The sequence below is a fragment of the Macrobrachium rosenbergii genome, chromosome 45, assembly GCF_040412425.1.
Source record: "Macrobrachium rosenbergii isolate ZJJX-2024 chromosome 45, ASM4041242v1, whole genome shotgun sequence".
NCBI classification, from domain to species: domain Eukaryota; kingdom Metazoa; phylum Arthropoda; class Malacostraca; order Decapoda; family Palaemonidae; genus Macrobrachium; species Macrobrachium rosenbergii.
The window spans coordinates 33,327,638-33,345,759 of NC_089785.1; the positions used below are offsets into that span (position 1 = coordinate 33,327,638).

The following is an 18,122-nucleotide window of genomic DNA, read 5'->3' on the forward strand; positions in this document are numbered from 1 at the left end:
AATGCATTGCATCTTTGATTGGACTTTTGAAGTTCCAATTGCATGACGTTCACAGGGAGACTCTTCCACAGTCCAATGGTGTGAGGAATAAAGGATCTCTGGAACTGATTACAGTAGTTCTACAGTGAGGCATATCTACTGCGCATTATAAAAAAATAATCTACTAAACGGGTTATATTACAGCAATAAATATTGTTAAACTTTCAATAATTATTTCTGATAAGAAAACTATATAATTCCCAAAAATGGGGGCCCCTGTAAGGGAGTACTGTAGTGCCATCAGTGTACATCACATGGTGCACTGTAGATATGACTAAAGGTTTACAGCATCCCTTTAGCTTGTAGCTCCATCCACTTCTTAGCCTTTTACCTTTCCTCTATTCCCGCTTCCTTCCTTCCATTTTGCTGTCCAACCACTCCAACACACACTTTGCACTATCTTAAAACACTAAATGCTGAAGTGGCACAGTGCTTGGGTTTATAGCCGAATTTTCATTGCTCACATCAACCAAAAGAGGAAAACCTCACACTCATGATTCAGTAGTACTGTACACCTATAGAAGGGTGTGGCCTATAGTATGCCTTGTTTGGTGTACTTAAAAGGGTCTAACAGTTCTTTGTAGCAAACTATCAACCTTCACTGACCTAACCTTACTGTTACTTTTTCTACTTAACTTTCTTATTTGACTATGAATCCTTGCTAGTCCAATGAAAATCTACACATGTAATTCAGTGAGGGGCTTGCTAAAAGAACTATTTATAATAAAGCAGTACTTTCTAATTTTGTTGAAGATCATCCCCAAAGTAGCCACTGACTATAAGTGGAAATTTCACCTATTAAAACAAGACACAGTGATATTTTATGAGAAATGCACACACAATGAAAAATAGATTGGAATTTAAATTTCCTTGAACAATCATAATAAGGTGGTTTAAACAAAGCAGTGATCCAGAGGAATCAAACAGGAGGCATAAAATACCACTAAAGATCTACAATTTCAAATATACACTTCACACCAACTGGTAGAAGAGCCTACGTTCAGACCAGGCAGAGGCTAATGGAATGGGTAGTCAAAATTCCTTACATAACCCAGGCCAGATCTGATACAAATTTTATACAATGATAAAAATGGGATTCATCATGGAAAATAGAACAATCTTCCCCTTCTGAAAGAGCTCTTCAAAAAGTTAATATCCTTGAGCAGGAAAGATGAAATTACAAACATGGTACAACATTATATACATTTATCACAATTCAACTAACTGTGTGTGTTTATGATTATACTTACTCAAGAGAAAAACTAGAACATGAAAACAGCAAATTTCTTAACATAAAATTAGATTTCCTCTTTATTATTATGCAGTTCTGGGTAACAAGACAAAACCATACCATACAATCATAAGATTACCTAGAAGTTAGTAAATGTGAAAAGGATATATGTATTACTCTTTACATCTTGAAGCAACACCTTGATCTATGCAGTATTCTGAAGAGCAAAAATTAAACCAAGGCCATTAAAAACTTACTTTTTCGTTTGTTCTTCCATGAATTCCTTGCAGCTTTTCATAGCGAATGTACAACCCAAGTGTCGACCCCACTTCAGAGGCTGAGCCAGGTTATAGTTTGCTCGATACCACCCGGTGTCTTCCATCAGAGCTAACGTTATTCTCGAATAGACTGGGTTTTGAGTGTGGGTTCCTGTCATCGCTTCATTCTGAAAGGGAGTATTGCAGAGATCAGTTTTCAAAGACTGTACCTGTATACTCAAAAATTTAATTAGCTGTAACTTGTGTTGTCAGGGTAAAACTTTGAAAATCAGCAGGTAATATAAATTAATGTGTTATGATCATTACATAATACTGTAATAGGTTAGAAATCAACATAAGAGGGTAAAGTACATTCATGCACCTCATTCTGAGAAAAACAAAGCAGGTACATACAACTACTATTACGTCAATGCAACAAACAGTGAAACAAAGTACTGTAGTGAACCTATTACAGTATTCATATTACAAGATCAAGTATCATAAACTCAAGGTAATATGAAAAGAACTTGTAAGGTTGTGGTTTACCTCGAAAACTCTCTTCTCCCAGTGTGTAAGAGCAGTTCCTTCCTGTCCCTGATCTTCCAACTCTGCCCCTTCTAGGTCAGGGCAGTTGAAGTGATTGCGTACCTGAACAGTAAGAAATTAACCCATGTATATAACCAATTAAAATATTGCTTCTTATACCATAAACTGGCAGTTCAAATGCTAATCGCTGGTTGTCAAATGAATGACAAATAAGAATGACTTGTCTCAGAAGTGGTAACCACTAAAATCATTTAGTACTTCATTAAAAAATAGGTTGGGCATCTTAATGCCTCTGCCTAGGAAGAAAAATGAATGAGAAGGAAAAGAGAAAAGATGAATTTTGAGTACTGTATTTCTAGCCTCTTCCAGCAAGAGTACAGTCAGATGAATCAGGCTACAGATAAAATAGTCAACTAAAATAAGAGTTAATAAGAAGTTCTACAAAATACCTACCTCTTGTACAACCCTGGGAGTAACAACCATATTTACTTCCTTTGTTGCAACGCCCCCACGAATTTGCCACTTTCGCCTCGTGACACGTTTAATCACCCGATCACTCCACTGTCTTGCTTGCAGGCTGAGAGTTTGGGATGAATAATGAGAGTTTGGGATGAATAATTTTAATTAGAAGTTAATTTTACACTAAATTTTAATATCCAATTTACAGATAATAACAGGTGTATGTTCTAAGAGAGTTGATGTTTTATCTATCACAGCAATTATTAGGATAATCCCTGCGGTTTTGGAAATTAGTGAATAATTCAGTACCTAAAAAGCTTTCAGATCTAAAATGATGCTCAATAAACATCCTATATCCAAGCTTTGTAATGTTTGTATGATATCTCAGATTGCAAATCAGCCACATCAAGAGAAGGAAAAACAGATTATGCACACCATACTCACACTTCATTCAACATAGGCTTCCCATTCTCTGTACGGTTAGTTAACGGGTTACCATCGTCGTCTCGATAGAAAGCGTAGAGGGAAATTGAAAAGCCTAAGGCATGGAGAATTTCGTGCTTCACTGTGGAGATCAAGGTTTCAAGCTCTTGGACTTTTGTACTGATTGAGCCAGGACAGAGATTGGCGTGGCCTGCAATTGGTCTGTAACAAGAAGAAGAACAAATATATTGTGATGCTTTTTCTGTTTATGGGTGGAACAAGCAATAAATGCAATTGCCAAACAAAGGCCTGAAGAATGCAGAATCAGAACAGTACAAGGAAGAGGGGGAAAAAGCAAAGTTTGTCTAGCATTGCCAAAAATGACAGACAGAACTCCCTCATTAAAAAGGACAGGTTTTAAGGATCCACAAAAAGATTAACAGAACAAATTCCAAAATAATTTGAACAAATTTGGTGAAATAATTATCTAGGATTACAGGATATGTGAAAAATAATACATCTTTAAGACAAGATGAATGGCTGTATAATAAGTACACAAAATATGCTATTAATTAAAGTGACAACTAAAAGATCTTAATTTTCACTCATTTTAAAAAGTGAAGACTTGAACTTTTGCAGTTCAGTATTAGGAAGTTTAGTAATAATTTCTACTAAAACGTAAAAATCATTCTTCATTTCACTACAAAATAACACTGGAAGGCAAATAATATATAATACATTTTATCATAACACAGCACAGCATCACATATCATTTCTGGATAGGTGTTTAATGACATGAGACAAGTGGAATAGATTTTATTATTATTCTTATTCAGAAGATGAACCCTATTCATAAGGAACAGGCCCACAGGGGCCACTGATTTGAAATTTGAGCTTCCAAAGAATATGGTGTTCACTTGAAAGAAGCAACAAAAGGTAATAGGAAATACAGACAGCAGAGATCAGGTATTAAAAAAGAAAAAAGTAATAAATAAATAGATTAAAATGTAAGTAAATTATCAAAATACAAGAATTGTTTTAGGGTAGTAATGCAATGCATCTTCACTTGACTTTAGAGGTTCCAGTTGCACAACATCCTCGGGGAAACTGTTCCATAGTCCAAAGGTGTGAAGAGCAAAGGACCTCTGGAACTGAGAAAACTCAGAACTATTGTAAACAAGTTAAAGAAGAGTGTAAATTACTATGGCTTTTGGAAATATACACTTACCTGTCTAGAGCTGCTTCCTGTTGGCAGTGTGCTGCATAGGCCACTGTGTAGCCCCTTTTACAGCGCTCGGTTTCAAGGGCAGATATGTAGAACACAAAATCTGCGCCGGGAATGCCCTCTCCTATCTCTTCGTTCACTTCGTGGCAGTTCTGGCCGAAGGTGTTACAAACTCGACAGGCCTGAGAATTAAAACATCATGTCAGGAATCTACTATATTTGTCATAACAAGAATTGTACAGTATTTGGTAAGACGTTAAACTTACTAGCCTCAGTATGCTGCAATATATAAGAAATGCATATTTAACTTTACTTATTGTCATTGTGCCCAAATGTACATTTCAGCATATCAAGAGCTGAAGAAAATTGGGTCTACAGTTAAACAACTTTCTAATAATTGTATAAAAACAGCCTGGTTACAAATACACTGTAGATGCACATACTCTGGAAGTCCTATACGAGCTTTAGCAGCTTCTGCAAAACTTCTGCAAAGCTTGAAAAAAATAACTTGTTTAAGCTGAAGAGGCACTTTGTACACAATTGTAAGGCTCCTGAAAGGCTTCCTGAGTACAGGATAAGCATCTAAATATATCTGCGGATATTTTTAATGAGATGATTGAGAAGTATAAAGTCTTCTCTTCACAAAAAGGATTTGTTGGAAATCATTCAATCATCACAGGGGCTCCTGAGACACTTTTTAAGATTAGACACAAAGCAGCCTTGTGTGGCGTGCACTGCAGACAGTGCTACAGATTCCTGCAGTGCTAATTTGGCCCATAAACTGCGGTGGTTTTTATTTTTAGCTAAATTAGGAAAACACTCTGGAACCTGATAAATGTTGGAGGGATAGAACAAAACACAATTTAAATTTACATACTTATACAGTATCTAAATTCCATATACTTATACAGTATCTAAAGCATAAAATGTATGAAATGAAAGGCCTTCATAAACAAAATGCAACAATCTGTAGCCTACCCATAGGGAGGAGGTGCGGTCAGTGCACCTCATGTGGTGCACTGTAGGCATTACTTAAGGTTCTTTGCAGCATTACTTTGGCCCATAGCTGCAAACTCTTCCATTCCTTTTACCGTACCTCCGTCCAAATTCTCTTTCTTCCATCTTACTTTCCACTCTCTCCTAACAATTGTTTCCCAGTGCAACTGCTTTGAGGTTTTCCTCCTGTTACACCTTTAAAACTGCCTTTACTCTCGATTTTGCTTTCAGCGCTGAAAGACATCATAGGTCCCAGCGTTTAGCCTAAATTGCACCTTCATTCCATTCCAACTAAGCGTAGGACCCAAAATAAACGAAAAGCTCCCTGAACGTGAGTTACGTGACATGCAAAAGTAAACATAAAAACCACCCAGCGTACAAAAAGGTAACTATACATAAAAAAGAACGCTGTCAGAACCTACATGAAGATGTTCCTCTGGCACCTGAACTTCTCCACACATCGTCACAGCCTCGCACTTACTCTTGCAGAAGGGATGGGGCTCGCCCTTGATCAGAAACACCTGGTTCTTTTCGCATCTCCTGTGATAAAGGAAAATAGTTTTTGAAAGCGGCAATTTCTATTGACTCGTTTCTGCCATGATGATCACTGTTGCCATACCAAATCTCTTTAAAAATAATTTCTATTACTGTAATATATTTCTACCAAGATGACCACTGTCGTCATACCCAATTGATTTGAAAAAAAAAATGTTCTACTGATATATTTCTGTCGTGATAATCACTGTTGTCATAACAAATCTATTTTAAAAAATTTCTGTTGACATGTTTCTGCCAGATAATCGCTGTTGTCATACCAGATCTCTTTTAAAAAATAGCACATTCTGTTGATATATTTCTGCTATGATAATCTTTGTTGTCATAATTTGTAAACAAATGAAGACTTGTCAGAGGAGACTTGCCTGTTCAGTCGAATGACACTCTCCGTGCGCCGGACCATCAGAGCTTTTTGCCAATACGAGACAGCGGACGGTAAAACAGTTTTCTGGGTACAGAAGAAAAAACCTATCAGTTTGACATCACTTGCTGACCAGAAGGTCAATGAGACTCTCATATTGATAATGACACCAAGTAAGATACCAAGATTATTGAATCAAGACTTAAGTGGTATTACCAAGCACTGCATACTCACATGTATAAGATCATATTTTTCGGTTGATAGCCTGAAAGAAAAAGAGACAAATAAGGTCACATTTAATTTGTAACATCCACATGTACATGTAGAATAGAATAGAGAATTTAGGCCAAAGGCCAAGCGCTGGGGCCTATGAGGTCATTCAGCGCTGAAAGAGATATTGACAGTAAGAAGGTTTGAAAGGTGTAACAGGAGGAAACTCTTTGCAACAACTGTTAGAGAGGGGTGGAAAGTCGGGCGGAAGGAAGAGAATATGAACGGAGGTACAGTAAAAGGAATGAGAGGTTGCAGCTGGGGGCCAAAGGGACACTGCGAAGAACCTTGAGTAATGCATACAGTGTAGCAAATGAGGTGCACTGACGGCACTACCCCAACAGGACATGTACATATCTACTAATTTTAACAAATCACCCAATGAATGTTTGACATTTTCGTGAATGGAGTCAAAGACAGGAAATCAGAAGTAGGTGCACAGCTGTGAGGGAGTAAAGTACCACGAGAATGGAATGTGAAGTGGCTTATGTTTTCACTGTATACAGAATTGACTGGGGATTTGAAGAGGACCTGCAATAACTGGTGACAGAGCTTGACAGTTAAGAGTGAGTGTGGAGAAGGGAAAGATAAGAGGGTTTACTAAATGGAAACCTAGATGGTGAGAGGAAAGCAGCAGGGTGTATGCAAAAGATTTTAAATAAAAAAAAAAGAATGCATGATGGGACTGTTAAACCAACTCTCCTCTATGGTAGTGAAGTTTGGATGTTACCTCTAACAGTGAACTGTTTGCATTACATGGTGTACGAAGAATTGAAAAGGTGTGTATTGTGGAATTATGCAGTGAGAAAAAGGTTACCATACGGAAAAATATGAATCAGTGCTTTGGGATGCTTTGTCATGTGGAGAGAATGTTGGATGAAAGGCTGGTGAAAATGGTTATGATTTGGAAGCCTTGGCAGGAGGTATGGAAGACTTATAAAGTGCTAGATAAAAGCAGGTGAAGAGGGAGGCACAGTAACTGAAAGGTCTTAATATTCAGGAACTATATGAATATAAGCAATACAAAGATGAAAAGTGTAGTGTCTGAGATGGTTTGATACACAAATTTTGAGCATTCTGTACAAGTATGTGAAGCTGCTAATAATGTGGGAGTTTTCTGCACGATGGTTCATCCATCATTTGGAAGTTAAAATAGAAATCCAGCAGTAACACTTGTCTTTTTTTTTCATTTAAAGTGGCAATTTGTTGAGAGAAATGCCTTAATGTTATATACTGTATGTACAGTATGTATGTGTATATGTGTGTTGCAGTAAGATTGTGATACCAAGGATTTCACGAAATCCCTGAAGCTTTCAGGGGATTTGAGAAATCACCAATCCACTTACGAACATTTGATCCCCGAGGGCCTAGTACTACACATGGCAAAACAATGTAGGTGAATCACTGTTTTGCCGTGTTTAGTACTAGCCCCTCGGGGATCAAATGTCCCTAAGTGAACTGGGATTTTACGAATTCCCTGGTTTCACAGTCTTACTGTAACAAAGTGTATATATATATATATATATATATATATATATATATATATATATATATATATATATATATATATACACACACACACACACACACATATTCTTCAAGTGTTAACTGATATTTGATGCTTATAACTTACCGGCAACAATTTCAACATCTTTTGTACTTATTCCAATCTTGAAGTACTGAAAGGATAAACAAAAATTCCTACTATGCTGCTATATTTATTCACTCCTAAGACGACAGTAATGGAATGCAGTTCCACTGTAAATCAAGTCTAGCCCTGAAGATGGCCGTGGGTTAATGGCTGAAACATCCATTGTCTTGGGAATGAATAAATACAGAAGTAGTTGCAGTTTTTGTTCATCTCTTCCAGACTTCAGCCTTGAAGACTGGACAGAGTCCTGGAGATGTCGAGGTGCTGCCAGTCAGTTCAGGATGTCACATGTCCTTGAGACATACATCATACACATACATACATACATACAATATATATATACATATATACATATATTATTATTATCATTATTATTATTATTCAGAAGATGAACCCTATTCATACGGAACTAGCCCACCACAGGGGCCACTTACTTCATATTGAAGCTTTCAAAGAATATTATGGTGTTCATTAGAGAGAGGCAACAGAAGGTGACAGGAAATACAGAAAGAAGTGACCGGATATTAGAAAATAAAGAAATCAATTAATAAATAAACACAAAAGCGTAAGAATTATCAAAATAAATGAAGAATTATTTTTTATGGTATTAATGCGTATGACATTATAGGCACTGACGTCACCCGCCCTGTGTCCTGGTTTGTATGTATGCATACATATCAGGACACGGCGGGTGACGTCTTCGGCTCTGACGTCACTCTTCTCAACTCTGACATGGGGTCAGGAAGCCTTATAGAAGAATTTACTTGGCCTCTGAAGCAGCACATGCGGGGCTGCGCTTTTACGTCAAGCAGACGGAATAACTTGTCAACTCTTTCCTGTGTAGGGATGTCCGCGGTAATAATAATAATAATAATAATAATAATAATAATAATAATAATAATAATAATAATAATAATAATATTATTATTATTATTAATATTATTAATGATAATATTTTCTAGTGCAGGTGTAATAATAATAATAATAATAATAATAATAATAATAATAATAATAATAATATTATTATTATTATTATTATTAATGATATTTTCTAGTGCAGGTGTACTAATAACAATAATCATAATAATAATAATAATGATAACATTTTCTAGTGTAGGCATAATAACAATAATAATACTACTAATAATAATAACAATAATGATAATAATGACATTTTCTAGTGTAAGTAAGCTACGAACAGTAGAAATGGTGTGAATGATAGTGATTATAATAAATAAATAAATCTGTAGCACTGGCTACTGAGCGCTGTGTGTGTAAAATCATCATGTAAAATTATGTAAGTTGTAAATTTTTCCTCGATCCATTAAACCAGGGGTCCCCATAGTGGCGATATCGACCCGTGGGGGTCAAAAGGAGGTCCACTAAACTTTTTGGGGTCGACTGCTGACACTCTTATACGGAATAAAAATACACGAATACAACTTTGCTGATACATATTTTTAATTTACGTATATTACTTTTTTTTATTGTATGTGTATTTTATATTCGTTTGAACTGAATTATTAGTCAAATATTAACTATTTATTTTTATATGCTTAGGGTCAGAGAGAGAGAGAGAGAGAGAGAGAGAGAGAGAGAGAGAGAGAGAGAGAGAGAGAAAGGCAACTTACCCGTAGACGGAATCATCGTAGTAGAGAGAGATTCTCAAAGGCTGGTCGACGCTCCTCTTCCGCACCACGTGGGCTGGTTCTAAGTGCACGTTGTAGATCACCTGGGCGCAAGGGAGAGAAAAAGCGATAAATCAATCAACAACTGCTGTTTTTCTTGGTTACTTACTTGCTTATTTGTTTTTTGTTTACTCTCTCTCTCTCTCTCTCTCTCTCTCTCTCTCTCTCTCTCTCTCTCTCTCTCTCTCTCTCTCTACTTCCTCACTGGACGGGTAGGTCCCATTCTCAGCTAGCACTCTGCTGGCCCCGCGTTCGATTCTCCGACCGGCCAATGAAGAATTAGAGGAATATATATCTGGTGATAGAAATTCATTTCTCGTTATAATGTGGTTCGATTCCACAATAAGCTGTAGGTCCGTTGCTAGGTAACCAACTGTTCTTAGCCACGTAAAATAAATCTAATCCTTAGGTCCAGCCCTCTCTAGGAGAGCTGTTAATCAACTCAGTGGTCTGGTTGAACTAAGGTATACTTAATTTCTCTCTCTCTCTCTCTCTCTCTCTTCAGTTAGACTAATAATTTGACTGCAATCTCACATGATGATTTCTCATTTGCATCCATTCATGAAATAACATTAGAAGTTGCTCAAAGTACTGTATTGTCAACATAATAATAATAATAATAATAATAATAATAATAATAATAATAATAATAATAATAATAATCATAATCTTTATTCAATATATTTCCCTTAAGAAAGACGCACAAGAACATTATCATCATCGATCACAACAAAGAAGAAGAAGAATACGTGTAAAAAAAATAGACCGCTCAAAACACGCACTGGCAACTGTTGGCTCAGTATCCGCCAAAAAAAGCCTTGAGCGAGTGACTGTGGCCTTACCAAGCCAGCTGCTGTAAAAAAAGAATTGTTTTATGTTTACAATACGCAGATATACTGTTAGGAAGATAAATGGAGAAGGAGAGGGGATAATGATACTTGCTGTTACTGTTGTTGTTGTCGTTGTAAGTTGGTATTACTTAATTATTTACGGATATTCAAGTAGCCTGATACAGTCAATATACGCCATCAACTTGCCGACGATAACTTGAAAAATATTTAAAACGGAACAGAATGACAATGAAATAACGATAAAACCGCGAAGAAAATAAAGACCGCAAGATCAAAGAAAACGGAAAGAAGAAGAAGAAGAAGAAGATAAAAAAACACTTTCCTTTTCCGTAGGATGATCGAACGCCCAGGTCCGCCTCATTTTACCCAGCTGGTGAAACAAATCCCTTTCACTCACGGGAGCCGTTGCAGAGGTTTTACAGAGAGAGAGAGAGAGAGAGAGAGAGAGATACACGACGACCTTACTTATATTTCGAAGACTTCCTGATACTTGCTACTTGTGAAGGTGGATACCTCTCCTACATGTATCCCTCCCGCGCAATTTTACATTCTCTCTCTCTCTCTCTCTCTCTCTCTCTCTCTCTCTCTCTCTCTCTCTCTCTCTCTCTCTCTCATAAATGTATTAATACACTAACGACCTCAGTATCGAAAAAATATAACACTTTATTTTGTCTTGGAAACACAAAATCCTGCAGAGGATTCCAGCATCAAAATGAATGAAACAACTTTCATCATTTCCGCTTTAACAAACTCTGGAGTAACTATGCAAAAACCTACTATGTACATTGGGTTTGGACAGTACTTGGAATGGTGACCATCTAACGAAACACTCCATTGATGTCTTATATTGTACAAAGATGTAAAACGAATTAGTATCCTTTCAAAGGAATATGATTCATTATATGTCATTATGATCAACGTTATTTTCACTATAATGCATTATTCTGTTACTGGTTATCATTTGAAATGCAACTACAATGTTGCTGCGTAAGCAGACACATTCAAGGTATATATATAATTCACTATACATTATCATATTCAGCGTTACTTCCATCACAAAGGCTTTTTTTTTTATTTGGTCATTATAACTTTAAATGCAAATACACTATTACTGCTTAAAAAACAATTTCAAGGTTTATAATTCATTATATATTGTTTTTATCACTGTTATTTTCATCATAAAGCATCATTTTGTAATTTGTTATCATTTGAAATGGAAATAAAATGTTAGTACTAAATTTACAATTCCAAGTTATATTCATTATATATTATAATCGACATTATTTTCGCCATAAATCCTTATATATAATGTAACTGGCTATTATTTGAAATGCAAACACTATATTACTGCAGAAATTGACAATTCAAAGTTACATTATTCATTATATATTATAATGACCGTTATTTTCATCATAAAGTATTATTTTCTAATTGTTATTATCATCTGAGATGTGAATAAATGTTCTAACATAAATGCATAAGCCCGAGTTATGTAATTCATTATATATTATTATGACGTTTTCACCATAAAGCCTTACTTTTTAACTGGTTATCATTTGAAATGCAAATACAATGTTAGAGCATAAACAGACAATTCCAAGATATAATAATCATTATGTATTATAATCGCCGTTATTTTCATCATATGGCCTTCTTATGCAATTTGCTTATTTTAAAAGCAAATAATGTTATTGCTTAAAGAGACAGATAGGTTCGGCACAGACGTCAAAAAATAAATAAATAAATAAATAAGTAGATAAATAAAGAAAACAAAACATTCTCGTTGTCAAGGCAAAATCTTTGTCCTGGCTTATAATCGCCGCTACTTGGAACCAGTCCTTGCACAGCACAAAAGTCCCTACTGCTTCTGCTGCAATTATATCTGCAACAAAGCTACTGCCGCTATTTCCGCTGCAATTACATTCGCAGCCAAGTTCGACGGAACGACTCAGAAGCCATCGCAAGCAGGAAACGGAAAATTGGCCCATGATTTTGCAAGAACAATGAGACGTGATTGTCGGGAGGGGGAAGGAGGGAGGGTTGGCAAGATTCTCAATACAAATGAGTCGATAATGAGGCTTTGACATTTCGTGGTTGTTCAAGTCTCTCTCTCTCTCTCTCTCTCTCTCTCTCTCTCTCTCTCTTCAAATGGGATTACCTTGTGGTTTGCACCTGAAAGGCGACTTTATTCAAGGGTGCATCTCGAAATAACTTTAACGCAAGTTGCACCTCGATGGCAACTCCAATAAAAGTCCCACCTCAAGGGGAACTTTATTACAAGTTGCACCTCAAGGGGAACTTCGTGACAAGTTGTACCTCAAGCGGAACTTCATTACAAGTTGCACCTCAAGGGGAACTTCGTTACAAGTTGCACCTCAAGGAGAACTTCATTACAAGTTGCAACAAGTCTCACTTCGGAGGGAACTTCATTACAGTTCCACCTCGCAGGGAACTTCACACAAACTGAACTTGAAAAGAAAGTTCGAAGCCTCGTTACCCATTGCACGATACTCTATCAGCAGAAGGCGTGTGTGGCATCTTCCCCCGCTGCCAGTCAACAGAGGTCATGCCCCAGTGAACTTTACTGCACTGGATGGACGGATGGAGGGCTGCTGGCTATTGTAAACACACACACACACACACACACAAAGCAAACACGTCTTCTTCGACCTGTTTGCGAAACACGTTCATGCAGACACCGCACAGCCCATAAACCACATGCACATACACTCACGGATAAGCCACATGCGCTGACACTCACAGATAAGCCACATGAGCTGACACTCACAGATAAGCCACATGAGCTGACACTCACAGATAAGCCACATGAGCTGACACTCACAGATAAGCCACATGAGCTGACACTCACAGATAAGCCACATGAGCTGACACTCACAGATAAGCCACATGAGCTGACAATCATAGATAAGCCACATGAGCTGACACTCACATAAGCCACACCACATGTCCATACAATCACAGACAAACCACATTCACTGACAATCACAATCACAGACAAACCACTTGTCCATACAATCACAGACAAACCACATTCACTGACAATCACAATCACAGACAAACCACTCGTCCATACAATCACAGACAAACCACATTCACTGACAATCACAATCACAGACAAACCACTTGTCCATACAATCACAGACAAACCACATTCATTGACACTCACAATCACAGACAAACCACTTGTCCATACAATCACAGACAAACCACATTCATTGACACTCACAATCACAGACAAACCACATTCATTGACACTCACAATCACAGACAAACCACATGTCCACACAATCACAGACAAACCACATGTCCATACAATCACAGACAAACCACATTCACTGACACTCACAATCACAGACAAACCACATTCACTGACAATCACAATCACATACAAACCACATGTCCATACAATCACAGACAAACCACATGCACAGACACTCACAATCACAGACAAACCACATTCACTGACAATCACAATCACAGACAAACCACTTGTCCATACAATCACAGACAAACCACATTCACTGACACTCACAATCACAGACAAACCACATTCACTGACAATCACAATCACATACAAACCACATGTCCATACAATCACAGACAAACCACATGCACAGACACTCACAATCACAGACAAACCACATTCACTGACAATCACAATCACAGACAAACCACTTGTCCATACAATCACAGACAAACCACATTCACTGACACTCACAATCACAGACAAACCACATTCACTGACAATCACAATCACATACAAACCACATGTCCATACAATCACAGACAAACCACATGCACAGACACTCACAATAACAGAAAAAACCACACGCACAGACACTTACAATAGCAGGAAAAACAACGGACACTCACAATCACAGAAAAAACCGCATACAGACACTCAGAATCACTGACAAACCACATACGCAGACAATCACAATCACAGACAAACCACATGCACAAGACACTCACAGTCACTGAAAAACCACAAGCACAGATTCTCACATAAAGCGAATACAGAAAAAGGAAATCGCGTTTGAACGCACTCCTCCGCTTCAGAAAGCACGCGCGAGAGCGCCAGCACGGCACGTGGGCGTACCTTTTGTCATATCGCTTTAAAGTCGTGCGTAGTCTGCCTCTGCTTCGTTCTGCGGTGTTCAATTCAAAGTTCAGTGACAACCTTGTGACGCCCCAAAACAATCGACTTACTCCCAGGTACATTACTCGTAGGAAACCGACTGAACGACGCGTGTGTGAATAGATGTGAATACATATACACGCGCAATAAACTCGCCGGTCGGAACAATCTCGCAGGCGCGCGAAAGCAGCTGTGCAAGAAAGTGCCCAAGCAAGGTGGGCACTGGGCATGCGATGCAAGGTTCCTGGGCAGAGCAAGGGGGGAAAGTGGCCCCAAGGCCTTTTGGAGACAAGGGAGAAAGTTCTCGCTTCTTACTCCAGTTGGTAGTAGGAGTCAGGTGGCAGATACGCACATACCATACACATATAAGTTTTTATATATACATACATGTATATATGTATTTGTGTGTACATATATATGTATAACTGAATCACGAAAATATGGAACGTGATGAATATTATATAAATAAAGGCAATACCAGGAAGGAAAGTGCAACAACGGAATGGTGCTAAGCCTTTCGACTTACTGCTAAGTAAAGGACAGTAAGTCGAAAGGCCTAGCACCAATCCGTTGTTTCACTTTCCTTCGTGGTATTGCCTATATATATATATATATATATATATATATATATATATATATATATATATATATTATATATATTTATATATATTTATATATATATATATATATATATATATATATATATATATATATATATATATATATATATATACTATATAATGAAAGGCACACACTGCTTTCTCTCTCCCTACATTGCTGTAAAGAAGCGATGATCCACTTTCCATTCATGGACAGGTAACTTTACCTGAGGTGTGGTTGCGATCTTGTGTTGTACCCTTTGGTATGCAAGAGCTCTCTCTCTCTCTCTCTCTCTCTCTCTCTCTCTCTCTCTCTCTCAAGAAAATGTGAAAAAGCGGTGCACCTAATCCGTTCAGTTTCGACACTGTCTGCTACTAACTCGTGAACCTTCCTCAACAACGTGCTTGGAATTGTGCCGAACGTCAATCAGAATATCATTTTTTCCTGTCGTATATCCTAATTTATTTTTCCATTTGGATGGCCACACATTATCACACATTACTTTAGCAAATTTATTTTAGATGAGCTCAACTCATAAGTTAGATTCTGTTGATGCTTGAAGAAGAGAATACTTTCGGTCAAATTTAACGTGAAGATGAAACTTAAAAGAAATAATTTCGTAGTTGCCTTATACAGCAGATTGTAAATAATCTTTGTATATAAATAGTTGCTTCAGCTGTTTGCGCAGATTTTCTCTCTTATGCAATTTCTCTTGAAGTCAAAGGCATTGTTCGCTGATACTATCTTCTTATCAGGACTCTGAATCAGTCTACGCTTCTTCTTTTTCCCTTCCGGCAAGCTTCTCGGGAGTAAGGGGAACTCACCCGGGATTCTTTCCTTTTACTTCTTCTTTTTCTTTTTCTAGTCCACGGACGATTTACTTCTTCTCAAGACAAGGAACCAAATTACACACAAAATTGAAACGTAAAGTAATCAAAAATTGATTTGTGGGACATAGGTAATTTCATCATACTCTTTGGAAGCTTGACTTTCAAGTCAATGGACCCTGTGCGCTTGTTGCATTTCAATAATAATAATAATAATAATAATAATAATAATAATAATAATAATAATAATAATAATAATAATAATAATAATAATAACTAAGTGTTCACAAAAATCAAACAACAGCATAAAATAATTGAAACAAAATCAAATTACAAAATAAAAAAGAAATGTAAATATAGTGCATAATTACGTAATAAGAAAGGCATATCTAATTTATAGTATAATAATAATAATAATAATAATAATAATAATAATAATAATAATAATAATAATAATAATAATAATAATAATAATAATAACTACGTGCATACAAAATCAAACGACATAATACCAAAACTAAAATACGTAAGAGAAAAATGTAAATAAATTACATATTTACATAGTAACAAATAAACATTTAATTTTTCGTATATTGAAAGAGGTGACTTCTAAAAATATTTCGATTTTGTGTTATAAAATACGAAAGTTACAAAATTATATAAGATTTTATACATTTTCCAATTTGCTACAGAAAAAATATCCTACCAATAAATAGTGTCTGTCTGTCAGTGTTTCACCCTAGCAAAGCTTTCCCAGTTTAAATAATGTCTTTGCATCGTTATCTAAATACCTCTATTATTAATATTATTGTTCTTTTAATAATTTTACTTAGGTATCAGTGCGTAATGCGAAAGCGTGCATGGATGAGAATTTGAATAAATTATTATGTGCGAGGTGTCTTACCTTACAGCCTTGTGCAACTTAAGACGTAATATAATCTCTCTCTCTCCCTCTCTCTCTCTCTCTCCTGAAGTTTAACCAGCTTCCCTTTGTATGCACACATGTTATGACCAACATTATTCCTTATGTTCGTCACTTAACACTAAACCTTAATTTTTCTTAGTGTTATATCTTTGCTAACTGAATACAGAAGAAAAAATTAGGCAAAAAATTCAAATTGATAAGAAAATGTTCACAATTTTTGGATATTTCCAAAACTTTTAACTCATTTTGAGCAAAATTTCATACGTGCTTGTGTCTGTGTGTATATATGTGTATATACATGCGTGTTCATACCGTACATAAGGGCCTCTCTCTCTCTCTCTCTCTCCCCCCCTCTTTTTCTCTCTGATTATAAACATCACTAACATTACTGCTTACTTAATACGGTATCGCCATTGTAATTATCAATACCAACACTTCTGTTAATATTTCTCATTATTATTATTATTATTATTATTATTATTATTATTATTAGCATGGCAGTGGAATTGATTAACTCAAGATCCATCATCATCATCATCATCATAATAATAATAATAATAATAATAATAATAATAATAATACAATAAACCTTCGTATTCGCCACTGAAAACGAATTAACAGCAAAGTTCAGCAGGAACAAAACAGGAAGCAAAAATCAGACTTCGAATAATATCGTCTGCTGGCTTTAGCAAAAAGTTCGGAATGCTGCGCTCGGCCTTGGCTTCGGCATAAATATTCATTTATGCATTGTTCATTTCACGAAAACAAAGTAGGAAAATACCTTCCTTGATGATTTCTGATACGCTTTGTTCAGTGGGTTGAGATATATATATATATATATATATATATATATATATATATATATATATATATATATATATATATATATATATATATATATATACACATATAGATAGATAAATACATCTGAGAGGTTTCAAGCAATTTATTATTATTTATTATAAAAACAAAATAAAATACTAATAACAGACACAAGTAATAAAATAGAACAACAGATCTCACGCATTTAATCAAAATCGTGACCAATAAAAAAAAAAA

The 18,122-nt window shown here is 36.2% G+C and overlaps 1 protein-coding gene across 1 annotated transcript in view; it reads right to left on the bottom strand.

Moving 5' to 3' along the window:
• Positions 1-18,122, bottom strand: part of Invadolysin (leishmanolysin-like peptidase, invadolysin) — a 140,190-nt gene that overhangs the window by 12,099 nt on the left and 109,969 nt on the right. The window contains exons 2-10 of the mRNA XM_067089021.1: positions 9,645-9,745; positions 6,327-6,357; positions 6,097-6,179; positions 5,599-5,716; positions 4,184-4,362; positions 2,977-3,177; positions 2,527-2,650; positions 2,074-2,175; positions 1,528-1,715 (exon numbers count right to left, since the gene is read on the bottom strand). Coding sequence (XP_066945122.1) covers positions 1,528-1,715; positions 2,074-2,175; positions 2,527-2,650; positions 2,977-3,177; positions 4,184-4,362; positions 5,599-5,716; positions 6,097-6,179; positions 6,327-6,357; positions 9,645-9,745 — 1,127 coding nt within the window. The remainder of the gene's footprint in view (positions 1-1,527; positions 1,716-2,073; positions 2,176-2,526; positions 2,651-2,976; positions 3,178-4,183; positions 4,363-5,598; positions 5,717-6,096; positions 6,180-6,326; positions 6,358-9,644; positions 9,746-18,122) is intronic.